At 43.7% G+C, this 27,500-nt stretch overlaps 4 protein-coding genes and 1 long non-coding RNA gene across 5 annotated transcripts in view; 2 read left to right on the forward strand and 3 right to left on the reverse strand.

Annotated features, from left to right (window-relative positions):
* LOC107740724 (uncharacterized) overlaps window positions 1–237 on the reverse strand; it is a 3,637-nt gene extending 3,400 nt beyond the window's left edge. Inside the window, exon 1 of the long non-coding RNA XR_001640112.1 lies at window positions 5–237. This is a non-coding gene — a long non-coding RNA (uncharacterized LOC107740724). The remainder of the gene's footprint in view (window positions 1–4) is intronic.
* The window catches only part of ubxn4 (UBX domain protein 4), a 12,292-nt gene extending 10,792 nt beyond the window's left edge, over window positions 1–1,500 (forward strand). Inside the window, exon 12 of the mRNA XM_016553231.1 lies at window positions 1,006–1,500. The gene's annotated coding sequence lies outside the window, so the exon portion shown is untranslated. The remainder of the gene's footprint in view (window positions 1–1,005) is intronic.
* Window positions 1,501–2,132: 632 nt separating this feature from the next.
* Window positions 2,133–13,087, reverse strand: parp14rs3 (poly(ADP-ribose) polymerase family member 14-related sequence 3). Its single transcript, XM_016553229.1, has 26 exons — window positions 12,903–13,087; window positions 12,611–12,792; window positions 12,200–12,245; window positions 11,934–12,092; window positions 11,476–11,712; window positions 10,950–11,186; window positions 8,379–10,447; window positions 8,230–8,299; window positions 7,999–8,103; window positions 7,832–7,894; window positions 7,578–7,754; window positions 7,319–7,482; window positions 7,204–7,234; window positions 6,965–7,069; window positions 6,671–6,733; window positions 6,364–6,540; window positions 6,107–6,279; window positions 5,852–5,963; window positions 5,651–5,770; window positions 5,451–5,513; window positions 5,014–5,193; window positions 4,751–4,930; window positions 4,034–4,669; window positions 3,536–3,690; window positions 2,915–3,089; window positions 2,133–2,835 (listed from the first exon to the last, which is right to left on the reverse strand). The coding sequence occupies exons 1-26, from the start codon at window positions 13,072–13,074 to the stop codon at window positions 2,540–2,542; spliced, it is 6,147 nt and encodes a 2,048-aa protein (XP_016408715.1). The 5' UTR covers window positions 13,075–13,087; the 3' UTR covers window positions 2,133–2,539.
* A 272-nt stretch (window positions 13,088–13,359) lies between these two features.
* Window positions 13,360–17,233, forward strand: LOC107740721 (N-myc-interactor-like). Its single transcript, XM_016553230.1, has 9 exons — window positions 13,360–13,459; window positions 13,552–13,614; window positions 13,690–13,848; window positions 14,415–14,531; window positions 15,802–15,958; window positions 16,069–16,175; window positions 16,299–16,485; window positions 16,577–16,680; window positions 16,756–17,233. Exons 1-9 carry the CDS (start codon window positions 13,442–13,444, stop codon window positions 16,957–16,959), a joined length of 1,116 nt encoding a protein of 371 aa, XP_016408716.1. The 5' UTR covers window positions 13,360–13,441; the 3' UTR covers window positions 16,960–17,233.
* A 2,490-nt stretch (window positions 17,234–19,723) lies between these two features.
* On the reverse strand, window positions 19,724–23,659 carry LOC107740725 (G-protein coupled receptor 39-like). Its single transcript, XM_016553232.1, has 2 exons — window positions 22,581–23,659; window positions 19,724–21,467 (listed from the first exon to the last, which is right to left on the reverse strand). Exons 1-2 carry the CDS (start codon window positions 23,350–23,352, stop codon window positions 20,992–20,994), a joined length of 1,248 nt encoding a protein of 415 aa, XP_016408718.1. The 5' UTR covers window positions 23,353–23,659; the 3' UTR covers window positions 19,724–20,991.
* Window positions 23,660–27,500: the final 3,841 nt, after the last annotated feature.

A 27,500-nucleotide genomic window follows, 5' to 3' on the forward strand; every position in this document is an offset into this window, starting at 1 on the left:
TGACCTCACTGTTACTCCACCGTGACCTCACCATGACCTCACTGTTACTCCACCGTGACCTCACTGTTACTCCACCATCACCTCACTGTTACTCCACCGTGACATCACCGTGACCTCACCGTTACTCCACCGTGACATCACTGTTACTTCACTGTGAAACAAATGTCAAATTCCTCCCTCAGAGATCAGACCTATTATTAATCGTTATATATTAAATAAGTGGCAAGAAGAGTGGGATACATGAACAAATAATAAATTACATGAAATACTTCCAGAAATTTCAAACAGATTTTTAATCTCTTTTAAAACTATATTAGATCAAGTGGTATTTACCAGATGTCGCATAGGTTATACAAGACTGACTCGTGCAGTTTTGCTTAAAGGTGAAGACCCTACTCAATGTATGCTTTGCAAGGTTCCCCTTTCTGTTAAACATATTTTATTGGACTGTCCAGCTTTTAATGTACAGAGAAAACTCACTTAAAGAGTTATTTAGTAAAATTTTGCCAGGAAAAGTTTGAATTTTTATCACGTTAATGTAAAACATCTTGTGTGATATAACTTGTGTTTGTTTGTTTGCTGGTTTTTATTGTATTTGTTGTACTTGTATTTTTTAAATTGTTTTTGCCACGAAAATAGCCTTTGATGCTGACATGGCATTAAATGATTATATACTATACTATACTTCACTGTGACTGTAACTTCACTGCAGCCTCACAAACTTCATTTTACCAGACACTGTTTGGTGTCAGGTTATTGTGTGTAAGTGAGATACAGATACAGAGTTTCTGCTCAATTCTGCTGGTTTTGCTGTTTTCCGCTCCAGAGATGCGGTTCGTAAGAGGGTTCTTGAGAAGAGGCCTGAGGACTTCAAGAAAGATGGGAAAATATACCGGCTACGGACTCAAGAAGACAAAGAGGACGACAACAACACGTGGAATGGGAACTCCACGCAGCAGATGTAGCGCAGCGAGCCTCTTTGCTTTGAGTGTGTGTCAGTCTTAACGGTGGGTTTATCATTTAGGGCTTTGATTTCCATTCCCCTTCCCTCCAGCTCCACCCTGCATGGGTAAATCAGATCAGGTTAGCTAACTCGCTTTAACAGAGATCCTCTGCGTGCCCAACACTTCAGCGAGGACGACTCCAGGCTGGAGAAGCACAGGTTCCAGGCTTTGATGCGTTAGCTGCATCTGTTATCGCCTGGATTGATTTAATACTGTAACCACCGCTGTGAATGCGGTCTGTTGTGAATATCCGAGGGTTTGTGGCGTTTTATATGGTGGTTTTAACCCCACAGCGTCATAAACCGCCTCGGCAATAGAATGTCTTTCTACTAGTTTGAGCACAGATGCTACTTGATCCTATAACGATAGAATAAAATGTTTTTCAATGAAACGCTTCGACTGCAGTCATTCTTCTGTTTTGATTTTGTGCTCCTATTTAATCTTCTAGAACTGTCTGTGTCTTCATTAATGTATAAGTGTATGACACTTTAAATGTATTAATCGTGTCACAATCGTTTGCAAAAATACATCCGGTTGCTACTCTTTGTTGTACTCCGTGTGATCATGTTTTGTAATTCATATTAAAGGTAAAAGTATTTTGGGTTCTCATTCCTCATTCTTTTACTGTATCATTTGCGCTTTGGTTTCTTCATGAGTTCTGCTTCATGACGCTCGTCTCGCAGAGATCAGAAAGTCAATCAAGGCAGATTACAAATGTGTTTATTGTCATTATAAAGTTTCAGATGAAAGCAAACATTTGTGTATCAAACTATATCAAAAGGTTAAAACACTGCTGAATGAAGTGCAGCTCTTTCTCCGGTAGGGCTGTCGAATGATTAATTAACAAATATAATGCAGTAAAAACATGATAATTATGATGTTTCCTTTTTAGTAACGGAAAACACATTTTAAAAACAAAGCACGAGAGCATGTGGCATGTAAAAGGCTTCCAGCAGACGGATGAAAGGATCAGAGATCAATGATTAGCTGATGGTCAATTACATGATTATATTCACTTCTAAAGACATTTGCTGGCTGTTCATGTGTCACATTAAAGAGAGTTGACCCAAATATGAAAATTCTGTCATCATTTACTCTCCCTCGTGTTGTGCCAAACCTGTGTGAGTTTCTTTCTTCTATTGAACACAAAAGAAGAGATCTTGAAGACTGTTGATAACCAAACAGATGCTGGTAGCATTGACTTCAATAGTGTGGAGAATAAAACGCCACTATGGAAGTCAATGGGGACCAGCAACTGTTTTGGAACAACATGAGGGTGAGTAAATGCAATTTTCATTTTTGGATGAATGATGCCTTTGAATTTTTCCTTATTTGGGAGCTTTCCTTAGCTAATATTGATCTATGCAATTATCATGTAATTAATTAAGTGATTTTTTGATTGACAGCCCTACTGAAGAATGTTATGTGTGAAAACATCTTCACGTTTTTGTCTCGTTATAAAAGCAATCAAGACTCCCATAATCTCTGTCAGCAGCATTCAGGGTAAATGTGCGTTTGTAGAGTTTGCTGGAGGACTATATGGATTTGAAGGTGATGAGGTACTCTGGATACGCTCCCGCGTCACAGAACACCACGAAGATGAACGGGTTCTGGAGGCTGTCCACGGCGCAGTCGTGCAGTCCGGCCCGCGGGTCTGCAGGGTTGATCGGATCCGGCTCCTTCATTCCTTCTCTGCTTTTACACAGCGAGCCCGTCACCACTCGCGCTCGGTAGATATACTTCAGCTCTTTGTCGTCTGGGTTGGAATACTTGTCCTGGCAGGAGTACCAGGCCTCTTTAGCGAAGTAGGTGCCTTCGCCGTGATAGACCGCTTCAAAACAGAGCACATGTGACGGGTCAGTATCGTGAAGCTGCAAGAGACAGGCAGTTACGGGTCAAATGTGACGTACCGTTTCTCCCACAGAAGCTGCGGTTGAAGCCGTTCTTGTTGATTTTCTGGCATATCTCTTTGGTCGTTCCGTGATAAAGCTGGCGCTCGTTTCTCTGTTTGGGGTATTTCTTATCCACGGCCTGTTTCAGCACACAGTATCTCTGCCACTGCGACTGACTCTGAATCCTGTCGATCTGAGAAATCACCTCAGACGTTAATAAAGACAGGCCTTAACTCAAAATGAAATCAAAATCAACTCTTAATTTCTTAACACAACAGCAATTCATCAGTGCATGTTATTCCAATTTGTAAAACTCTTTCTTGGCCTCTGAAACGACTTTCTTCTTTAGCTGGCATCATGGAGAAAATCAAGTTCGAATATTCTGCTTTTTATGCATTTGGCAGATGCTTTTATCCAAAGCGACTCACATTGCATTCACAATGTACATTGTTTTTGATCAATTTGTGCATTCTCTGATAACTGAACTGTACTCTACTGTTTGAGATACAAGAATGCTTCATTTCCATATTCTGAAATAAGACGGATTAGGGATGTGGAATGAGTTGACTTTAAGTACTGATGCTTATGTTGTTGTGATGTCCAAATGTCCGGTGAGATGCGAGTTAAGAGACACTTTACCTGTTGAACCTGGACGGGCTTCACATCACGGTGTATGCTGGATTTCAGAAAGGCTGTTTCTATGTTCTTGTACTCTACTGAATTTGATTGTAATGTGATTATTTCTAAATCCCGTCCATCCATTTTGGTCCACGTTGGAGGGGGATGAATGATTGCTGAGAAACAAACAAGCAAAGTTACAGAAAGAACAGTTTCTGCTATCATATATCTTCAGACGACACCCACAGATGCCTCCTCAACTGAGGAACAATATAGTGTTTAACAGCAACTACAAGCCCTCTTTTGAGGCAGAACTAGTAACTGGATTTTTCAAAGTTTACAAGGTCAGTTTAGCAGAAGTTTGAACTGTACATTGTGCTTTTTGTTTTATCTTAGCTATCTTTGGGAAATACGTTGTTCTGCTGCTTTTGGAAGGACATAAATCCTGATCGCATAACTTTACACTCTGATGCTTCTGCTTCTCATGAACACTTTTGGATCAGTTGTTCCAACTCGTACCTGTATCAGAATCCCCCAGCAGAGTCCTCTTGATCCTGCAGGACTCCCGCTTGCTGTTTGTGACCTCCATCTGGTTGAAGTCCACCGTGTAGGTGTCTCCTTTCTCCTGGTACTGGAAGCTCTTCTCTTTGCGGTGGAAGGTGAGCTCGATGTCGTAGCTGATGCCGGGCTCCAGTGACTCCCAGCGTTCTCCTCTCGCCACCTCCCAGCACAGCGTCTCCCGCAGACGCTTCACCTCACCTTCACGCTTCTCTCGGTCTCGCGCTGCCTGGATGAAGCCGTTTATCTTCAGCACAGCATCTAAGACGTCGTCTCTCTTCCCTGATACTGTTAACTTATCCGAACTGGCCACCAGAACGCTGATTTGATTGGCTCGGCTGAGGGCCACGATGGCCTTCTTGTCCGTTTCAGGAAGGTCTGTGATGTGGCTCAACTGGACGTCTTTACTGAAGCACTCCTCCTTGACCAGCTCGTCCAGGAGCTTCTTGACCTTGGCGAGGTTTGTAGGGGACGTCCCGTAAACGTCAACGGCCATAACCGGGAACGATACAGCGGTCGTTTCTTTGGCTAGACAAATAGCTGGTCGCTGTGTCAGCACAGGGATCACCGGTTGCTGGAGGGGTTTGACCTGACGCGCTGTTCAGGAAACACAAGTTAAAGTAACCAGGTTAGTTCCAGCTCATGCTTCACACTGTACGTTCATGCACTGAAACATACCAGAAGCATTTCGAGAAATCTTCTTGCACTTCTTGACAGCTTCCTGAAAGTCTGGCAGCAGTTTCGCTTGGAAGATCACAAGGTGGACGCGCTTCAGGTGTTTCGGTGAGTCCTTTACAAAGTTAGTCAGAGCTTCTGTCATTGCATTGGCAACTCCTGCAGCAGCCAAGTTTCCTGCTCCTGAAGGACATTAAGCATTTTAGGATCATCCAGATACCTTTGCTTGGCTTTGCTTATCTGTATTTCTGACCGGACGAACTTACCTGTTCCAAGAGCTGGGAATGAAACCGACTGAATCTTATTTTCTTCGCACATCCCCAGAACTTTGTACATGGAGCTGCTGATGCCTTTCTCATTGGTCTGCCCAACCATATGGATGATGTGTTTGATATTTGAAAGATTTCCAGCTGTGGTCAGGATCACGCCATCGGCGGGCTGAGGCGCTTTAATCAGGAGAGAAGAGATGAACAATTATTCTGTTAGAACAGGAGTGTCCAATCCTGCTCTGGAGGCTCACTGTCCTGCAGAATCTTTCTCTAACCCCAATTAAATACACCTGAACCAAGGTCATCAAAGGTCTTTAGGATTACTAGAATCTTCCATGCGGGTATTTCGGGTCAAGTTGGAGCTAAACTCTGCAGGACATTGGCCCTCCAGGACCAGGATATTTATGACTATTGACTGAAGCTGAAGGTTGTACCTTTTGATTTGCACTCGTTCACCACCGTTTGTCCTGATGCTTTGAGAATGGCTCCTGATACACCTGCACATAAGGACATACACTAGATCTGAGCACCGCCTCCAATTAGTTATCCAGCTACATCGCTCCCTGTTTCATGTGCTGTATGTCTGGAAAATGACCGTTCATCAGGTTCGGAGTGATATCAAAAACAAACTCGCCTGTGTTCAAATCGAGGCTTGTCGTCGTGCTGTTAACAATAGCCTCGACAGTCTCTTTGGTGATGTCTCCGCAAAGCACCTTGACTTTAATCGGGCCCATCATCACCTCCACTGGGTTTGCTGGCGAAATGTAAACATTTTAAGCATGTTTAGAACACCGATAACGGCACATTTTCAAAAGGTCATCAAACGCTGCATTACCGCTGGCATCAGCTCCTTCGTCAGATGAGGAGCTTTCTTCCGTTGAGCTGTAATCCTCCAACTCATCATCTCCATCATCATCATTTTCATCATATTCATCAGCTTCACTCTCCTAATTGTGTTGATGTTAATTCAATGTTAAAATGCTAAAGCATTTACATTCGATATTTAATAAATCACAAGGACCCTTGAAAAGTATCCTTCATAATAGACCCATTCAGAAGTGGGTTATGGTTAAGCATGTGGCAACTCTACCTGTGTATTTGCAATCCATGTTTTGAGACCTTTCTGAAACTCTTGTAGGACGTTGTCCCGGTCAATCACAATGTAGATGAGCTTGATCACCGTTGAGACGTTTTGAGACAGATGATCTTTAAAGCCCTGCAGCATCGCACCAATGGCGTCCTCACCCTGAACGCCTCCGCCACCTTTAACAAGAGCCATCACACGGAGTGAGACATGAATCACACACGATGACCAGCACATGCCACGTTTAAGACCACCATCCGTACCGGTGCCCACGGCAGGGAAGGAGACCGTGGTGATCTGCTTCTCCTCACAGCGCTCCAGAACGTTCCTCACACGTGATCTCGTCTCTGCCGCCGAGTGCGGGCCCACCATGTGAATGATGAAGTCACAATGCAGGTTTCCACCGCTGGTCACGGCTGCGACGTCATTCTGCAGTGCACCTTCACAGCGGATTTTTGTTTAAAGAAAGTCATTTATGTCTACGGCCCAATCACAGCTGTGCTGATAACCAGAATGCTCGTGCAGTTGATTACTAACAAGATTTCATTATTTGGCATGTGACGTTCTCACCGTGCTTTTGGCACTCCTGCTCCACAGATGCTCCAGCTGCTTTAAATATGGCACCAGACACTCCTGAAGGACAAAGACGCTTTTGAGCTCGTCAAGGTGGGACACCTTGCCCCCCAACATGTCTCTTTGCATGTTTCGGAGTCTCTACTAATAAGCTGATGACTTTAATCAGTGTGTTTGATTAAGGAGACATGCAAAATGTGCAGTGTTGGGGCTCCAGGAACATGGTTAAGAACCACTGTTTTAGAGTAATTAATGTGTTGATATAAAAGTGTTCTATTTGATCATACAGACCTCCTCTCAAGCTCATGTCCCTGTTGGTGGTGTTGACGATCCCCCGGACGGTTTCATTAGTGATGTCACCTTTCTTTACCTCAATTCTGACACTTCCAATTTTGACTACAGAAAGATTTAAAATGTAAATACTTAATATTCACTCCTGGAAATATCACAACTATTACATTGAAAGAGGTTTATGATGTCTTTAAAAAACTAGAGCATATTTATTTGTGGAAATGCAAAGTTGTCAAAACCTTGATTTTCTGGCATCTTGCCGGACGCAGGCTGGAGAAAAACAAATGTAACAAAATTAAAGCAATAAAAAGAGAAATCTGGACAATATTATTTTGTTATCCCATCAGTATTAACCTTATTCCATGCTTTAAAATGGTCACGAAAGGCATCAAAGGTCTTCTGTTCAAATGCCACTACAGTGATGCTCCGGAGGCAGGATGAGTTCGGCTCCTTCAGATGTTTCTCGAGTGCTGTGAAGATGGCTTTGATCGATTCTTTCGGGGCAAAGCCACCTCGTCCTGCAGAGAACAAGATTAATGCTCAGGGCTTGATATTTCCTCACAGCGCTTTGAGAGAGTATTTTTAAATAACAGAGAAACTGCTGCTGTCATGCCTGTTCCAATCGCAGGAATGGCCAGAGTTGTGGCCGTTTTGGCTTCACAGAGGTTCAGAACTGTTTCCAGAGATGATGTGATGTCGGCGGTGCTGTCTGGCCCAACCATCTGTGCGATAAACTTACACTGAAGCGCTCCAGCACTCGTCAGCACTGCTGCACCTGCTTTCAGAGGAGCTACACAAGCAGATGTGAATGAAATCACTCAGCACTCCCTTTAGAATATAGCCATTGACAGAAAGAGTCGGAGATACCTTGCTTTTTGCATTCGTCAACAACAGATTGTCCAGCAGCTTTTAAGATGGCACCAGAGACGCCTGTAAGGAAGTTACAGTAAATATAATAACACAAATCTCTGAGGTACCTTCAGGCTTTAACATGAAACATAAAAGTATTGATGCTGCAGCAAAGAAACTCTTACCGGTGTTAAGATCTAAACTTCTGTTGTTTGAATTCACAATGACATCCACCGTCTCTTTGGTGATGTCGCCGTTTTTCAGGCATATGGGCACACCATTGATCAGCACTGATTTAATGACCAGTCATGTGAAAAGAAAAGTACATAAGCGACTTCTAACACTTCAGATGAAGTTTAGGAAACATGGTGACCACCAGCAGTGAAATTACAATAGCAGGTAAATCTGCACAGTACCTCTCGTGTCTGATCCGTGTTTTAGCTTCAAGGATTGTAGGGGAACTGTTGTAGATGTGTCAGGAAATCCCTGTTAGAAATTAAATGGGTGATGGTTAATAAAACATGCTAAACACTGTTAATAAACGTTTGCATAGGAGGGATCATACTAGTTCCTGGATCAGAGCGTTGTACTCCTCAACGATCTCCTCGTCTGAATCCACTATACTGATGCGTCTGATGTTTTTAGGAGAATTCTGACGGTCGCTGCAGAACTGCAGTACAGCGGCTCGGAGCGCCACGCAGCTGTCTTTGACAGAGAAGCCGAAGCTTTCACAACCGACTGCTGGGAGTGCAATCGAGGCGCATCCTTTTCCTTCGGCTTTCAGGAGGCTGTTGTACACGCCTGACTGAAGGTAGTGAGAGTCCAGCCTCTGTCCTTTCTGAGGCAACACGGCGTAAATGAGCGTCCCGGCGCTGAGTTTCCCAGCATCACTGAGCACCACGTCTCCAGGCAGAAGACTCTGCTGTTGCTTCTGCTGAGTTTTACACACCTCTGTAATCTCGTCTCCTCCGAACTGGAGAAAGCACTGAGCCACAGGGTTACTGAAAGCTAGATTGGCATTCATTGGACAGGTCAAAGCGTCGGCTGTGAAATGGTGCAGGTCTCCTTCTGCGATACTCCGAGTCATGAAGTTGCCTATTTTGTGTGTGAAGCTCTTTGGAGGGCTGGATTTGACCACATGCTCTTGTGATAAATACAGACTGCAGTGCATCTCCTTAGCTCTGGTCTTCATGTTGGCTTCATGTTTCTCCAGAACCTTTGCTTCTCCTGCTTTGCTATATGTATGGCTCTCCATAAGAATGGATGATATCTGCTGCTGTACGACACGCACCGCGTCTTTGATATTGTCTTTAGCTGCTGTGATCTTCAGACAAGGGGAGTTTGATGTTCTGTAAGCGAGTACCGTCGCGCCGAGGCTCTTGAGTTCAGGGAGCTCGGACAGATTCAGGCAGGACTCCACAAATTCAGCCTCTCGCACAGATTTCAGAGGGACCTTCTCAGTTGTCGGTTCCTTGTTGTCCAGATATCTCTTGACTTTTCCGGTAACATCTGCAACTGCACTGGAAAACCCACATATTATAACCTCATTATTTGATTGTGCGATCCTGATGTCGTGAGCTTTCTGGAACGATTCTATGTCATCTTGAAGATTCCTGAGAAAGTGTGTCCACGTGTCACCGGTCTGATTGGGAGAAAGCTGTATAACCTGCTCTTTGAGAATCTCTCTTATTTTGTCTTCAGCTCTCTTCAGGTTTTCTTTCTCAACCAAGATGCCAAAAAAATCCTTTCGGTTTAAAAGTCTAGCTGGAATGTGGCTTGGGAGAAAATAGTCTTGCTCAAACTTTTCAAGATCCAGAGACTTCAGAAAGTGAATCAGATGTGAAGAAAGCTTCAGCTGGTGCGTGACGATGTTCTTCTGCGCTTGCTTGATGAGCATCTCCACTGAATGTACTTGATCCTTCAGACCTCTGAGGGAGATGATGTGCTGCTTCTCATCATGAGATAAACTCACCTGCCCTAATCTGGACTCCACTCGCTCTTTAATTAGATCAAACGTCTCTCTGCAGTCTAGTTGGAGGTCTACCTCGGCTGTGTTTCTTTCCACTTCCACCTCAGCAGCAGTGTTCTTCAGGAGCGTCCTGATCTTGTCTGACAGGACCTTCACCTCCTCTTTCACTCCAGCAATCACAGCTTTAGAGTTGAGCTCCCTGTAGGAGAGCGCCGTGTCGAGCGTGATGAGACGGTTACAGTCGTTCTCAGCTCTCGTCCAGACGTCCTTCTCCGCCGGCAGCTCTGCGGTGTCATATCTGCTCAGAAACGACTCCGCTTCCCTCATTGTCTTGGACTCCCACGTGGGAGCGATCTGCAGCGCAGCCAGCGACTCTTTGTTGACGTCCATCTCCAGAATCAGTTCATTTGCTGCGGCGGAGCTGTCAATAAGCACTTTGGCGTGAAGCAGTTTGGCCTCGTTCTCCAGTTGTTTTCTGCATCGCTCATTGGTTTCAAAGAAACGGAGCAGCTCTTCACTGACAGGAACGTTCACTTTCGTGGATATTTTATCAGTTAGGGTTGGTTTTTCTCCAGTTAAAGCCTTTTGTAAACTTGAGTAGAACAGTGAAGCGTGAACTTCTGTGCCGCAAACATTGTGTGTTTGTTCCACCACTGCATGCGCATCTATTACAACAGAAAGGACAGGTACATTTTTCAAATTAGGTTTGTTCTTTATATTTTAGCCTTGAAAATCCTTTTCCTAATTTGGTGTTTCCAGTCAAAAATGACTGGCCTTTTAAATTGCTTGTAAATCTCTCATTATGTTATATAATCACCAAATGTTGGATTTAGGGTACGCAACAGCAATGTACTAAAATGCACATTGCTGTACAGACAACAAAGTTGTCAAAATGATCCCCGTTCACACGGATCCGTGAAAATGACTAAAAACACTTTGTAAAGAAACACTACTCATACAAGCTGACTAAATCCAAGATTTGGTGATAATAATGTGAGATTTATTTTGGGGAAAAGAAAATCCTCTAGAAGCCAGAAGACAACAGGAAATTACCACTGCACAGTATTATTATTTCTCCATAACATTTATACAATATTCACATGACCGAACTTTAGATCTGTTTGTGCTGAATCTAAATGAATGTTTCATTTCTGCAAATAATCCCACCGTCACAGTTTCCGAAGGTGATGGCCGCGCTCTTTCGTCTGTTGATCCATATGAAGGACTGGACGTCTCCTGCTCCGCTCCTCTTCTTGTTGCTGAAGTAAAGTGTGAGAACATCTTCACTGATCTGCTCCAAGTCTCCCTGGACCAGAACCGAGTCCGTCCGCTCCACACGGGTCACTCCGATGTCTCGACCCTGCAGCTGCCTCGAGGTGCATTTCCTTAGAAATGACGTCACATCTGATGATAAAATATGAAGGAAGAAAATGATCTATGCACTGAGTGTGTGCACTTTCCTCAGTGTTTATTTGAATGTTGACCACAGCAGTCTGATCAGATTCTGGTAGCATTCATTTTCACGCAATACAGAGGATTTGATTAGTCTATGTAGATAGATAAAGAATGTTCACAGAAGTAGCAGACCCAAAAGACGAAGAAATATAAGCAGCGTGAAAGCAGGCGTCTCTGAAACGGAGGTCGTTCTCGGGAACACAGAAACCCAGCGGCCACCCAGAGCTTCAAAACCCACCGATATCGTGTTTGAAGCTGACAACGATCCTGTCCTCATCAAGCGTCTCCCAGGTGTGCTCTGTGGTCTTGCTACAGCTGCCGATGAACACTGAGATCATCCTGCAGTCTGTGGCTCCATCAAAGCCAGTCAAGATGAAGCGACGCGGGTCCAACTGCTCTCCCAGACCACCTCCTTTATACACTGCTAACGTTATACCAAACCCATGCTCTTTCTGGCCCAAAATCTCCTCTAAATCTGAGAAAGGGTCAACATTGTTAATTCTGATATTTCTGATCTCACCGATGGATTATGTTGGATGATTTTATCATGGTTTGCTTTTATTTTTCTCACTTGAGAGCTAGTAATCTAATGATAGTTTCTTTGGCCTGAGTCATATGCACAGAAATAGACTTGCCAAACCAGTTTGTTTCACGTCACATCGTGATGTAACTAGAAAACAATCTCAGGAATCATACCTGACTGGCTGCAGAGCTTCAGGATCCAGCTGTTATTCCCGTGCTTTGCTAGCTCAAACTGCTCTGTGAACTGCTCAAAATACATCTGAAGCATTTCCTTCTCGACTAAACCAGGGGTGTTAATGAGAAGATCTGGTGTTTCTGAATCCTCCTCATCTTCTGTGTAATGAACAAATATGTACACATGTCCAAAGTGTCGTTGTAAAAGTTTTGAAATCAGTGATTGTTGTTTTAAACACTAGGAGTGAAAAGCATTATAGCCCAACCTTTATGAGCTGTAATTGCTGTTGCAGGCTTTCTGACGGGAGACACCTTTGTGTGACGAGGAGGAAGTGTGTGAGTAAAAAAGAAAATAACAAATATCACTCAAGATCAGGTGCTGGTTGCATAAACTCCGCAGATTACTCTTAAAAGATCATCTAATTGTTTGAGAGTTCAAAAGATTGCTCATTGTGAAGTCAGTGACATAAAAAGTATCTCCTGAATCTGAAAAGTAAGATTGATTAACACTTGGTTAACTAGTTCTTAAGACACAGTCTTAACATAGTTTCTATGTTTATGCAACTGGCAAAAATGTCCAATTGCTTCCACGTTCTTTCAAAAGAGACGAGAATCAGGAAACTTGTAGTGTAATATCAATGCTAGTAGTTGTAAGTAATGAACTGATCTGCAATGACCTGTCTGGCTGGAGCGGGCAGTGATCTGAGGGGCAGGCATCTCTCGGGGTTGGGTTTTGGAAGCACTGGTGGTTTGGTCTTCTTGATCGCAGGGTCTTCTGGGAGTTTCACGGTCACTTCCACTGATCCATGAGGTTTCAGATCAACTTTATGCACCCTTTTGTCAAGCACCTTCTTCAGATCTGGAAAGCAGGGGAATTTCCTGTAAAACTCCTCCATTTGTCAAGACATGTCAGTGTTTAATCAGGTCATTTATTAACAGTTGTGGTGTCAGTATTGGTTTATGACTCACCATCGTCGCTCATGTAAACCAGAAGCGCTTTTCGCTTGTCCTCGTGATGTTCTCGAATCTGCACGATCTCTCCTCCAGATCTTCTTTTATTCTTAAAATAAAGCTGGAGCTTTGATTTGACACGGTCGAAATCAGCCGGAAGACCCTCGAGAATCAGACTCTTCTCTTCCATGTTTGCGCTTCAGAGACAAAGCGACAGTCGAGAAACTTTCTGTCAGTAAACTGTGAGATAAGTGACTGTCATCTGATCGAGTCCCGACGAGAGACGTGTTAATATCTCGCGGTGATGGAGGAACCGAACCGAACCCGCCGCTCGCTGTTGCGCCGAAATCTGGCTCCGGTGCTTTCACTTTTGCTTCAGGACTGGTTCATGTGACTTCTGATCAATACGAGTCCAGATCGGGGCGGGATCAGGAAGTTGAGAGGTAAATTATAAGTGGTGAAAATATCTGTGCGATCAGTCAGTCATTCGAGAAGTGTTTGGAGGCTTGATTCGGAGTTTTACATTTACTTCACATACTTTCGATTTAGGGTGAATCATGTCTGTCAACGGCGAGGTACGTGTTCATAACCTCAAATTCACGCACTTTTGAGATTTCCTCCTGCATTCTGTTTAACACTGTATCATGTTTTGGTGAAAAACGAGCAGCTTGTAAACCCGGACGAGGGGAGCAGAATGAGCGAAGCTGCTGCGGAGCTGAAGAAATACAAGGTTAAACCTCACAAACTCTACACACAGTTCAATCAGTCACCTATAACCATATTTAATCATTAGTGATGTTCACAGGATCTCATGGAGTCTGCAGACAATGAGAAATCCAGACTGCTGCTGGAAAAAGCTGAAGCAGAGACTGAAAAGAAAAGAACCGAGGCAGAACTTCAGAGCTTCATGGACTCTGAAGACAACATTTCTGAGCGGTTTAATAGAGATCTTCTAGAAGTACAGGTGAGTTTCGAGGCGTGATCAGACTAGCCAGCAAGCAATTTTGCGTTTAAAAGACGTCTATTAGACGTCTAAACACAGCCCAGACGTCTAGGTTAAAACGAGGCTAAATTTGGGCTGTCAGTGAAAATCTAATAGACGACTAATCATAGCCCAAGAATAGACTAGTTATTAAACCACTACATATATACAGCTAATAGACAACAACATGGCAATCCATACATACAGCTTTTATTAAGAAAAATAAAATTTTTAACAACTTGGACAACTTAAGACAATACAAAATTATAAAAATACAAAATAATTAATGACAAAATAAAATGTAATAAATACAATACACTTAAATATAAATATTATGATTGGAATATCATACATCTCACAAGTTATTTTGCCAAAAAACGACATGAAACCAAATTCAAGGTTATTTGGGCTAGAAGTGGGTTACACATAGCCGGACTATATCGCGTCTATACTTAACCGAGACGTTGAAATGACGGCTATTGCTTGCTGGGTAGCCACTGAAAGAGAAAGCAGATGCTGAGGATTGTGTTCATCCTGCTTTGTTTCAGGAGGAGAGGGAGAGTCTGGATCGAGCCAACCAGGATCTGAAGAGAGATCTTTATGATCTTCAGAAGAAGCTCCAGCTCAAGAGGGACGAAAGTGACTCTCTGCGACGCAAATTCAAGGTTGACCTGAGTTTTACTGTTACAATGTGTACAATTTATTAACTGATTACAGTTTAAAGTTACTAATATTGATCAAAGTTTAGTCCAAATAACACTGATCATATAAGGATCATGGAGGGTGTCAGATGTAGCTCACTCTTCTTCCTGTTGAGCAAGAACTGAACAATCTTTACAGAGTCATATGCGGTGTCCAAAATAGCATTCTATTTGTCCTAAACATTATTTTAATTTAGAATTAGTGCATCCCAAATCGTAGTGTCCCAAAGGTACCTGGATGGTTTACTGTTTATTGCTCACAACCCATCGTGCACCAGACAAGGATTTGATTAGAACTACAAAAAAAGTGTTTAAAAACTACAAACATGGAGGATATGAGAGACTGATAGTTAAGCACTTTGAGTGATTAATAATCAATGTCTAACTGGATGACGAAGAAAATCCACGTCATACTTCATCTGCAACAACATTGTGAACTTTTATAAAGATATATTTGGTGATTAACTTTTAAAAGCATCATTGTGCAAACACACAAGAAGAGTTCTGCGTGTAACGAAGTGACAGAGCCGTCCGTTAAAGATGCAGTTATGACAAAATAAAGCAATAAGCCCCATGAAGCCGTGGTTTACAGTGAATATATAACAGCTAAGGGGCGTTGTTTGGCTGTTAGGTTGTTAGGCTCCGCTTCGCGTCATGCCTAAAACCCCCTTAGCTGTTATAAATTCACTGTAAACCACGGCTTCACGGGGCTTATTGCGTTTATAAAATGGTTATTCCATATACGTAGTAAGGTTTCACAAAATAAAACAGAGCAAATAAAGTGTAATGATATTAATAAAAACAGTATTCTTCCACCAAACAATGTAGCTCCTCAGAATCAGTTGTGGTTGCTACAAAGTGGTTGCCGAGCAACACACAAACGTAAACAAAGGTGTATGTCACTTTGTAGAGTATTTTACAACAGCTTCGAACGCGGCTCAGCCAATCAGAATCAAGCACCGGAACTCTCCGTTTTATAATAGTTTATCACAAAGCTTGCCTACTCGTCTGCTACACACTCATAAAAAATAAGTTCACACTTTTAGGGCGTAGTGTCAGCAATAGTGATAACAGTAGCACTTTTGCTCCTCATGTCACATCCTTCTTTAATAAGTTCATAAAATGTTCCTACTGTACAAAGCCTCAAACTCACAGTGTGCTCAACTCAGATCCTTACCCCAAATCTGAGCTGTAATGGAGAAATAACTCTCTCAAAATGCTCTGTGAAATGCAGATAGAAGCCAGAATCCCAGTGAAACTAGTGAAGTTTGCTCGTGTGCTGGAGAGAGAGGAGGCCGAAGATCAGGTGGAGTCTAAGTTCACCGTCACACAAACACCTTCATTTCTGCTGAAGAGTGGCCAGGCGCTCATCACCTTTGAGGAGGAGAAGGGTATGGACCACAGGGATCGTTATGTTTCTCGGTTTGGGAAGATGTGTATGTTTGTCTGGTTTTAATCACATTGATCTGCTGTTTGTTTCTCATAATGTGGACTGTTTCAGTGGCGGAGCAGATCCTCCGATTGGCCAAGTGTTCGGTGGCCTGTGACAAAGCCAAGATAGAGGTGAAGCCGTACACTTTAACTCTGGATCCCTCCGTGAAGTTTGAGGTAGAGAGATTTCAGAAGTTCTCCATCTTGCAGAACATTTTCTTCTTTACTGTGTCCAGAAAGACGTGTTGTCTGTTGACGTGAGCTGCTGTTAACAGAGGATTGTTACTTCTGTTCGTTCAGGTTCATATCCAGGTGTCAAAGAAGAGCGTCAGGTTCTGTAACGCCCCGCCCACTTTACCTGAGGAGCGAATGAGAGACCGGCTGGAGCTGTCGTTCTCCAGAGCGAGTCGCGGCGGAGGGGAAGTGGAGAAGCTGGAGTACCACAAGGATACGGGCTCGGGCCGCGTCACTTTCCTCAGCACCGGAGGTGTGTCTGCATCCCTTTTCATGCTCCGTGTTGTTAATGTGTGTTTGCTGAACGTTTCTGTTGATCATGGCTCTCCTGCTTCCACTTTCAGTTGCAGAGAATCTGGTTCACAGAGGAAAGTTTTGTGTCGACGCCGGCAGTGACGTGGTGCTCGATGTTCTTCCTCTGTATGAGTATCAGCTCAGGAAGTTTCAGGTGCGTTTCTCTACCAGACATCTGTTTTGGGCGCAGAAGCACGTTTGTTTGATGGTGTTTGCTGTGATGTTGTAGACGTACTCGGGGGCTCCGAGTCGCACCGTGCTGCTGGGGGGAATCCAGGCACTGATGAATGAAGAAGATCTTCAGGACCATCTGGAGATCCACTTCCAGAAGCCCAGCAACTACGGAGGAGAGGTGGAGAACATCAAATACGTTCCTGATGGAGCTCAGCTGACGGCTTTCTTCAGCGAGGACGGCAAAGAAAAGGAAGACTGAGTTCAGAATGCAACAAAAGCCAGGGTTTACTTCAAATCAGTGATGCATTAGTCATATTTACATGCTGTTGTGTATGTGGGATTTTTCCGTTTTTCCTCTAGATTATAATAACCATATCTCCTCACTATCTTCTGTAACAATATGACAAAACTGAGCATCATAAAATAAAATTATAATTGAAACGGATAAAGTTGATTTGCTGCTCAGATCATCAGCCTGATGAAGATGTGTTGATGTACAAATGCTATACTAAAATAAAGTTTATTCTAATGTTATCTGCAATGTGTTGCATCTTTAACCGCTAGATGTAGGAATATTAATTTAACATCACTAAGGCTAAACGTAAAGTCAATCAGTGGTGAATTATGAGTGTAGTACATGAACTTAATGTCTACAGATAAAATACACATCAGATCTGAAGACGAGCAAAACAAAACAGCAGGGTTAGTTTCAGCATTTCATGTCATGTGGAGTTTATGTTGAGGATAAGAAATCAGCATGCAGAGGTGTATGCTGATCCCGTCGCTCTTCATCACAGATCCACGTCTGTGAAAAACACTGTTTTCCAGAGATATGTGCTCAAGATCAAATAATATATATTTTTAAAACATGCACATTTTATATCCATACTATTTTGCATTGTGTATCTTACTAATTTTTTTTCATCTTACTGTTGTTCTGTATAAATAAGAAATAACTTGCTGTAAAACAAATGTACTGGTCGTGCATCAACACTCAGGGAGCTAAAGCCTACACAGTGTTCTTATCCCAGTGATAAAGAGAAATACATCATACCTGAGTCTGTAAACGACTGTTAAGAGAGGCCAGAGACGCTGAAGAGGAGAAAATACTGTACAGGTAGAGCCGCTCACTCTGGACAGGTGTGTTTGTGTCTAACCTTCTCTAATTCTCTGTCAGAAGGTCAGTTTTCCTCCCTAACTAGTAAGCGTCTTCCACACTGCCACGCTGGCCTGCGTCAATAAGACACAAAGCAGTGGTTCGTGATAAATACAGATCACTGGGTGCGATATTTTCTGCAGTGATGACCTGCCTTCAGTGTAAAACACCTGTTTTGTTCTGCTCCTGTCTGTCTTGGTGTTGATGCTCAGATGTTTGTGACGTGTCTGTTGTGCAGTCTTCGTGTTTCTCTGACGAAGATAAGCTTCTGTTTCTACGTGTTTTTCTCATGTCTTGATCATGCTGTTTGTGGATGTTCTTGACCTTCCGTACGGTTCCTCAGGAGACTCTGATGTCTTGAGCTTCTCTTCACGATCCATCAGCGTTCACAGTCCCCTGCTTTCATAACTATGCAAAATACTGACTTGAACTCATCAGGAATTGGAAGATGGTCAAACAGATGTTGGAATATCTGGCTTTATGCTACTGATGTGAATCCTGCTGATTGGACACACCACACGGGTTTATTATAAACAAGCTAAATGTTAGTTGTAGATCATTTTTAAATTTTAGATTGCATTTGCGTTGGATCATTGTGTATGTATACAGTATTTATTGATTTCTTTTCCTTGAAATAAAAACGCTACATAGGATTGGTTTCTTGTAAACTGTTTTTCTGTCATACTGAATTATAATAAACACACACACAGAACTCAGTGTTAAATGAGCCACTAAGTTTCTTGCAAGTTCATGATGTAATTTTAAGACTCTTCATTGACAACTGTTTTTCAGATTTATTTCATTACTGTATGTGTCTGTAGAGTCAGCCAAAGCTTGTTCCTTCACAAAGGGTGGGTTTAGGTATATGTAAGGTGAGAGGAGTTGGATCTGGATCTTGTGTTCTGCAGTGAGGACCATATCCATTTATACAGCGCTTTATACAATACAGACTGTCAGAGCAGCTTTACAGTGTCAAACAGGAAAAACGTGTGCTGATAATGCAAGAGGACAATAGAAAGCAGTAAGTTTCTCAGTTAAAGTCAGTTGATTGATGATTCAGTGATGTCTTCATCCAGTTCAGCTCTCTTCAATAGTGTCTGTGCAGTCAGTCAAGCGTCCCCAACTAAACAAGCCAAAGAAACCCTAACCCCATCAACAGCGTTCGTTCATGTCTGAACACAGTGATATTAGCAGAAGTCCTGACTGTTGGTCAAACGTCTCGTCTCATGCTGGAGAAATGTCCCTTGCAGTGATCAGTGAATTTACTGCATTATTCATCATGTTAGGTAGGTTTTTCAGATCAAGGCTGATCAATCTCAGTTCACTTTTAAGGGCTGATCCCCTCTGGTTCTCATAAAGAGGACGAGGCTCTCGTGATGCGGGACAGTACTGTTATAAACGTCTTCATGAGAACAACTCTCTGTGTGTTTAATAACCCTTACGAAAAATAAGTTTATTCAAGTGTGCTATTAGTATACTTCTTTTAAACTAAAAATAGGAAAGTATACTTTTAGTCTACTTTTTATGTACTTCTCAGAAATGGGCTTTATGTACTTCTCAGAAATATACTTAAAATGACATTTAAGTATACTTGACTTATACTTAGAAAAAGTCTAAATATATTTGAGCTATACTTGTGCTCCTAGAATCCGTGTTTTCATGGTTATACTGTAGGGGGCGCTAGTACACATTTTCTGTACAGAATTTCCAAAAATTTTATATACTAGAAAGTGGGCCAATTTAGTCCCAATGAGTATTGGAATAGTACACTTACAAGTATACTACTAGTACACTGATATTTGTATACTTACTACATAAAGTATACTTAAAAATATACTCGAACTTTACTTAAGTATACTTACTAAAATAAACTTGAAGTATACTACTTTTTGGTAAGGGAAGCAATCACAGAACCACAGCAAGGCATCATCTGATGACTTAAATGTTCCGCGTTAACTCTGCAACTGTAATATCATGTGAGTGTAGCTGTAATTCATTTCATTCATGGAAAAAACATCAATAAATTGATTGACAGTGGCTTCATTTAGAGGTGTAGAAACACAGTAAAGTCTCCATATAATGAATGTTCCACCATAATAATGTGCTAAAATACCATTACAGATGCCTGGATGACAGCTGTCTATTTAGATATAAGTCATGGTTTGGGGATCCTAAACTCGTCCAGATAGGATGAAGTAAATAGGATGAATCTCATCGTATTATTGCTCTGTTGTTCAGGGGCTTCGAGCTTCTTATTACAGGCCATGAATCTCTGTAGACAGAGCTCAGGACAGCAGCTTTCATGATTAAACATCACAGCGAAGGAGATCAGATTAACTTCTTATGGCATGTGGTGTCCAGCTGAGATAGTTCCTGCTGTATTTCAGGTTACAGTAGCTCATATAAGACTCTTCAGTTCATCAGCAGAGGGCGTCCTCACCTCACTTACCGGGTTAGCTGGTTAACATGGGTCAGTTAGGCTCTGACAGTCAAGTAGCTGTATATTCTGACCAAAAACATTGACATCACTAATATTTTAGTGTGTTTTTTGACGTCAGTCACAGCTCAGGATAGTCACTAGTGAAGGTTATAGATGATGGGAATAAAACATCTAGTCTGAGCACAAAACTGGTTTTATGTGGCCTCTATTGTAATTCTGAGCTTGTTCTGGTTTCATTAGGGTTACAGTTTCTTGTCCCTCGCTCTTATTTCAGACCTTCACAAGCTTCATGTCCTGCATTGTGATTAGAGTTTGCAAACTCATTCTGGCTCTGAATGTGATTCTCCTTTATGAATATGTTGTCATATTTTGATTTATGTTTTGCTCAGTTTTTTTTCTTCACAGGGTTTCTGTAAATAGTGCTTTATTAAAATACAGTGAATGTCAGACGGTCATCAGTGATGTTGACACAAACAGATTTAGCACAGATTCCCTGCTGCACAACCCTCGAGTTAATATGTAGTGTTAATATGTGTTCTGCTGTGGTCTACAGTGTTCTGCTGTGGTCTACGGTGTTCTGCTGTGGTCTACAGTGTTCTGCTGTGGTCTACTGTGTTCTGCTGTGGTCTGCTGTGGTCTACGGTGTTCTGCTGTGGTCTACGGTGGTCTATAGTCTTCTCCAGCTGGTTTGTTCATTAGTTAGTGTTAGGTAGTGCGGTAGGTTGGTTTATCTCGTCCTCCTGTGGTTCAGAGGTCAGTGGTCTGTCGGTGGGGTTCGGAGGGTTTTGTCTCTCTGCTGACGATGGAGGCGTTGATCTGTCACCGGTTACCATCCGTATGTGGTCCAGAGATCGCCGCAGCAGGGGCCGAAAGGTGTTTCTGGAGCTCTTGGTGGCCTGACTGCTCTCCAGCGTTCTTCTGTTGACGTGCTGCAGCGACAGACGGCACAGGAGCGTCTGCAGGAACGCCGAGCGGAACTGGCGCGAGGACAGGTTATACAGCAGCGGGTTCAGCACCGAGCTCAGGTAGAAGAAGCTGTCGGCCACCGGATGAAGCTTCACATAGCTGCGCAGGTAACTCACGGTCCACGCCGACTTGGGCACCGCCGCCGTCATCAGCCTGCGGATCTGATTGGGCATCCAGCACACGAGCAGAGCGCAGACGATCAGCACTAATGAGAACACAAGCACACACACACACACACTCACACTCACACACACACACACACACACACTCACACGCACACACTCACTCACACGCACACACTCACACTCACACACACATACACTCACTCACACGCACACACACCACACACACACACACTCTCTCTCTCTCTCACACACACACACACACACACAGGAGCTTAATAAGAATCTGTCATCAGGATCCACTAGGACAGGTACAGTATCTGAGCCTGTAGAAGTAAAGTGTTTGCATTTTATACAAGGTTTCTTCTTTACCCCAAAAAAGTATTTTATGAAACTCTCGAATAGAGACTAACCAGTTTGATATTTCACCCGTATTCACACTTTTCAGCTGACTTGCTTAATTGGTTAGTGGATCACTGACCCGCATCCTCGTGAGCTTTGGGAAGTGATTGTTTTATTCTGAATTATATAACACAAAATCACTTAATACATTATTGTTATATTTGATCTTATAATTCACACCATACTGAAAATAATGAGGCTTTATGATGTGCTTCTGTCTTTTTTTCAGTGTGGTTCTGTTTCTACACCAGCGTTTCTCATGTGCTGACAGACGTGGGTGTTCATCGGCTATGAATCATGTAAGTAATGCATATTGTGACGTGGTTGTTATTTTTTTCATGCAAGTCTCTATAGAAAATAGAAATCACATAAACGTTTTGCCTCAAATCCTTGGTACTTAGTGAGAACCCAGAAGACATTTGGCACAAAATTTGTGTTTCTTTAAATGTATATATGTTTAGCCTTTTTATATGTGCACTTACTGTTTGTGTGCAACTACTCTTATCCGTTAGTTAGACTGCACAAGCAAATCGGTAGCTTTTCTTTCAGAGCCTAATTTAACAATGAGCTGGTGGAGGCTGCAGATGAGGCTGTGATCTCTGGGTTTGAAATGTTTGTCAGACTTTAGTGTTAATGTTTGAGTGTTATTGCGTGAGCTCAGTGGACTTTATAGAGGCTGATAGAGAGAACATGCTTCAGTGGATATTTGTGTAAGGTTGGGTCAGGGTAAAGGTGAACAGGACTCGTATCATGTCTGTGAAGAGACACACATGAGATAATGAATGATGTCCTACCGAGGAAGAGGATGGTCTGTTTGCGGGACGCTTTCAGCCGTGCGCTCTCGTGTTTGGCTCCAGCTCCGTTTGTACCAGATTCGTTGGGTCCCATCGGGGCCCGCAGAACAGCGATCATGGCTCTGCACATGAAGGCCACGCCGCCCAGAACGAGCAGATAGAGCGTGAACGCGGTGAAGATGCTGGTGCGGTACATGACCCAGTGCTGGCTCAGGTTAGTGCAGAAGGTCAGGTTCTGCACCGGAGTCCGGCGGCCCTCAGGGATAACTCCTTCGGTTCCTGTGGCCACGAGCAGCGGCAGAGCCACGAGAGCCGAGGAGATCCAGGCGGACAGCAGCAGCTTCGTCGTGCGGCTGCCGGACACGGCTTTATAGCGGAACGGGTGGCAGATGGCCAGGTAGCGCTCGAAGCTCAGCGAGGCGATGTTGAGGACTGTGGCGTAGCTGCAGGCCTCGAACAGAAAGCTGTAGATCCTGCAGGCGGCGTCGCCGGACGAGGACGAGAAGGGGAACCAGATGGCGCTGTAGAGCTCCACGGGCATCCCGATCAACAGCACCAGCAGGTCAGAGCAGGCCAGACTCAGCATGTGATCCGTCACGGTCTTCTGCAGGTATCCGCTGCGCTGCAGCCGCTGAGACACGTGGATGGTGACGCTGTTTCCCAGGATCCCGAGGACGAGGATGAGGCTGTACAGCACCGTGAGGAAGATCTTCACCTCGTGACTCGGCTCCAGTTCTTTCCAGTCTCTCTGCACTTCCTCGTTCTGCTCCATGATGTCAGTCGCTCTGTGTGGACTTGTTGACTTTAGTCCTGCTTATCTGCTCCGTTATCACAACCGTTAATCATCAAACCCACAAAGCTCGAAATCACAGCGTATGACTTGAAACAGAAAGTCTATGAATCCTTCATGATGAAGATCGGAGCGTCTCAGATCGGCTCGGTCGTGTTAGTCTCCGCTTTACTCGACTCTTCCTCTGCTCGAGTTGGAAAGCTCTGCTGTGAGTTAATGATTAGAGTTTGACAAATGAACGCGGAGGCGGCGCGAGTTACTGCCGAGATCTGAGCCGAGCGTCGCTATTTGAGCGGGAACTATTAGTCACGTGATGCTTTATAGTACGAGGGTGTGTCCTGGTCCTCAGGCGCTGTGTGTGTGTTTACACAAGTACAGCCACAGTACATACTTTAGAGTGTTTCAGAGTGAAGATTCACCTACAAATGATCATTCTGTCATCATTTACTCTTCCTCATGTTGCTGTATGAGTTTCTGTCTTCTCTTGAACACAAAAGAAGATCTTTTGAAGAATGTTGATATTGTGAACATTTTTTTTTAAATCTTGTGAAAGATTAGGAAAAGGTTGTTCCATCCAAACAATAATTGTGGGTATTAATGGCACTGTTAATGGTTGTGATGAGGATTTGCACAGCGTTTGTCCTTCATCTGTCCAATCACAGGCTCAGATCATGGGCTGCTGGATTTTGGGTGTAAAACTTCAACATGATCTACACATCTAGATTTTGTTAAAACTATATTCATCAAATTGCTCATCGATGCAAACAGCAGTTAAAGTGCGTTAACAGCTGCGTAATTGCTTTATGGCTGTTATTGTTGCACAAACGCAGATAAACACAAGCGCTGTAAAGCACAGATAACTGGTCACGTGTGAGCACTAACCGGCTGGTTAAACAGCTATGATCCGTAGCTTTTATTTCAGGCATATATTCCCAGTGTTTCTGGACCTGCTCGGTTCTGTTGACGCAGAGCTGCTGAAATGGGTTCTGGACCGAAGAACATACAGATTAAAATGAACATATATTAAAATGTAATTGTAAACTGTATGCTTTATTTGTTCTTGTTGTTGTTGAAAGGAATCTTTAATGTCAGCTTTGGTTTCAAAAAAGAATGTAGACCCGTGACCCGTCCTGATTAAACTAGGACATGTAAAGCTAGTTAATTGAGAAACTGGGTCATCGTGAGTCTCTGAATCAGATCGCAGATGTTTGACAAGCTCTGATGAACGTCTAACCTGCCCAGAACATGTAAGTTAATTTACCCCACAACAAAAATATCAGAAAGAAATATTTAGTTTAATGAAATAAAGCCTAGTTTGCAGATGTTCTTGCTGCTCTAAGCTGTAATGCTGAATAATGTTTGACTGATTCTCTGCACACAGTGTTTGGGTTAGAAAGGTCACCTAGAGAAAACCACATGATCTATTAGCAACAACTGCCAAAACAGGACTGTCCACTTAAAACCCTTCGGTCAGGGTGGACGCAGGCCTAATAAAGAGTTGAGCTTGTGTAAACAGAGGATCTCTGCTCTGGAGGCACACTGCATTCTTCTGATAAAGAGACATTCAGTGTTGCATTCAGTTATTGAATGTGACGTTGGTTTTTACTTCCTGCTAGAAACGGTGTGTGTGGCGACCAAAAGGGGCTTCAGAAGACACCGGGGCCCCGGGGCCTCATAGGACTGTAATCCGTCCTTGGGTTGTTCTGCTGTGTGTGTTGGAGGATTAAAAATGAATGGCAGGGCCGGTGAAGCGCCCCAGAATGCTGTGGACTGTAGAAATCAAAGTGACTTGATTAACTGCACAAGACAGACTTGTGTGTTGAGAATTTTGTGATCTGGCACATATAACCTAACATGAATAAACACGAAATCGCACACAGCACAAGTGTTTCACATAAACTAAGCCTAATGTTGCACGAGCTCCATCTGCTGTGAGATATTCATGTTATTACAGAACAAACTAAACAAGATCTTTCTATAAAGGTGTTCGCCTAAACAACATTCGACATGTCTCGTTGAACATTTTAAACCTACTTCTTCAATGTTTTATCGAATAAGCGTTTAAAAAACGTTCAGGTATGATTGACACCTGAGCGCGCTCTCGCGGCGGATCACAGTGACGTCAGCCACCTTTGCATTTCCTTCGCAACCAAAATTCAGTTTGACACACTTTACATACAGATGTATACAGAGTGAGTGTGTGTGTGTGTGTGTGTGTGTGTGTGTGACTGTGTGGGTGTGTGTGTGTGTGAGTGCGAGTGTGTGTGTGTGTGAGAGAATGAGTGTGAGTGTGTGTGTGAGAGAGCGTGTGTGAGAGTGAGTGTGAGAGAGAGTGTGAGCGAGAGAGAGAGAGAGTGTGTGTGTGTGTGAGAGAATGAGTGTGAGTGTGTGTGTGAGAGAGCGTGTGTGAGAGTGAGTGTGAGAGAGAGTGTGAGCGAGAGAGAGAGAGAGTGTGTGTGTGTGTGAGAGAATGAGTGTGAGTGTGTGTGTGAGAGAGCGTGTGTGAGAGTGAGTGTGAGAGAGAGTGTGAGCGAGAGAGAGAGAGAGTGTGTGTGTGTGTGAGAGAATGAGTGTGAGTGTGTGTGTGAGAGAGCGTGTGTGAGAGTGAGTGTGAGAGAGAGTGTGAGCGAGAGAGAGAGAGAGTGTGTGTGTGTGTGAGAGAATGAGTGTGAGTGTGTGTGTGAGAGAGCGTGTGTGAGAGTGAGTGTGAGAGAGAGTGTGAGCGAGAGAGAGAGAGAGTGTGTGTGTGTGTGAGAGAATGAGTGTGAGTGTGTGTGTGAGAGAGCGTGTGTGAGAGTGAGTGTGAGAGAGAGTGTGAGCGAGAGAGAGAGAGAGTGTGTGTGTGTGTGAGAGAATGAGTGTGAGTGTGTGTGTGAGAGAGCGTGTGTGAGAGTGAGTGTGAGAGAGAGTGTGAGCGAGAGAGAGAGAGAGTGTGTGTGTGTGTGAGAGAATGAGTGTGAGTGTGTGTGTGAGAGAGCGTGTGTGAGAGTGAGTGTGAGAGAGAGTGTGAGCGAGAGAGAGAGAGAGTGTGTGTGTGTGTGAGAGAATGAGTGTGAGTGTGTGTGTGAGAGAGCGTGTGTGAGAGTGAGTGTGAGAGAGAGTGTGAGCGAGAGAGAGAGAGAGTGTGTGTGTGTGTGAGAGAATGAGTGTGAGTGTGTGTGTGAGAGAGCGTGTGTGAGAGTGAGTGTGAGAGAGAGTGTGAGCGAGAGAGAGAGAGAGTGTGTGTGTGTGTGAGAGAATGAGTGTGAGTGTGTGTGTGAGAGAGCGTGTGTGAGAGTGAGTGTGAGAGAGAGTGTGAGCGAGAGAGAGAGAGAGTGTGTGTGTGTGTGAGAGAATGAGTGTGAGTGTGTGTGTGAGAGAGCGTGTGTGAGAGTGAGTGTGAGAGAGAGTGTGAGCGAGAGAGAGAGAGAGTGTGTGTGTGTGTGAGAGAATGAGTGTGAGTGTGTGTGTGAGAGAGCGTGTGTGAGAGTGAGTGTGAGAGAGAGTGTGAGCGAGAGAGAGAGAGAGTGTGTGTGTGTGTGAGAGAATGAGTGTGAGTGTGTGTGTGAGAGAGCGTGTGTGAGAGTGAGTGTGAGAGAGAGTGTGAGCGAGAGAGAGAGAGAGTGTGTGTGTGTGTGAGAGAATGAGTGTGAGTGTGTGTGTGAGAGAGCGTGTGTGAGAGTGAGTGTGAGAGAGAGTGTGAGCGAGAGAGAGAGAGAGTGTGTGTGTGTGTGAGAGAATGAGTGTGAGTGTGTGTGTGAGAGAGCGTGTGTGAGAGTGAGTGTGAGAGAGAGTGTGAGCGAGAGAGAGAGAGAGTGTGTGTGTGTGTGAGAGAATGAGTGTGAGTGTGTGTGTGAGAGAGCGTGTGTGAGAGTGAGTGTGAGAGAGAGTGTGAGCGAGAGAGAGAGAGAGTGTGTGTGTGTGTGAGAGAATGAGTGTGAGTGTGTGTGTGAGAGAGCGTGTGTGAGAGTGAGTGTGAGAGAGAGTGTGAGCGAGAGAGAGAGAGAGTGTGTGTGTGTGTGAGAGAATGAGTGTGAGTGTGTGTGTGAGAGAGCGTGTGTGAGAGTGAGTGTGAGAGAGAGTGTGAGCGAGAGAGAGAGAGAGTGTGTGTGTGTGTGAGAGAATGAGTGTGAGTGTGTGTGTGAGAGAGC

This window comes from Sinocyclocheilus rhinocerous, unplaced genomic scaffold (assembly GCF_001515625.1).
Source record: "Sinocyclocheilus rhinocerous isolate Xijiao unplaced genomic scaffold, SAMN03320098_v1.1 scaffold3693, whole genome shotgun sequence".
In the NCBI taxonomy this organism is placed as follows: Eukaryota; Metazoa; Chordata; class Actinopteri; order Cypriniformes; family Cyprinidae; genus Sinocyclocheilus; species Sinocyclocheilus rhinocerous.

Excerpts from the sequence above, each read along its gene's own strand:
- LOC107740721 (XM_016553230.1), top strand. Across the intron at positions 13,849-14,414 it reads GAGATCTTCTAGAAGTACAG|GAGGAGAGGGAGAGTCTGGA; the intron begins GTGAGTTTCGAG and ends GCTTTGTTTCAG. Across the intron at positions 15,959-16,068 it reads CACCTTTGAGGAGGAGAAGG|TGGCGGAGCAGATCCTCCGA; the intron begins GTATGGACCACA and ends GGACTGTTTCAG.
- parp14rs3 (XM_016553229.1), bottom strand. The coding sequence starts at position 13,074 with ATGGAAGAGAAGAGTCTGATTCTCGAGGGTCTTCCGGCTGATTTCGAC. Across the intron at positions 10,448-10,949 it reads CACCTTCGGAAACTGTGACG|ATGCGCATGCAGTGGTGGAA; the intron begins GTGGGATTATTT and ends CTGTTGTAATAG. Across the intron at positions 7,483-7,577 it reads CATTCCTGCGATTGGAACAG|GACGAGGTGGCTTTGCCCCG; the intron begins GCATGACAGCAG and ends TGTTCTCTGCAG.
- LOC107740725 (XM_016553232.1), bottom strand. The coding sequence starts at position 23,352 with ATGGAGCAGAACGAGGAAGTGCAGAGAGACTGGAAAGAACTGGAGCCG. Across the intron at positions 21,468-22,580 it reads ACAGACCATCCTCTTCCTCG|TGCTGATCGTCTGCGCTCTG; the intron begins GTAGGACATCAT and ends TGTTCTCATTAG.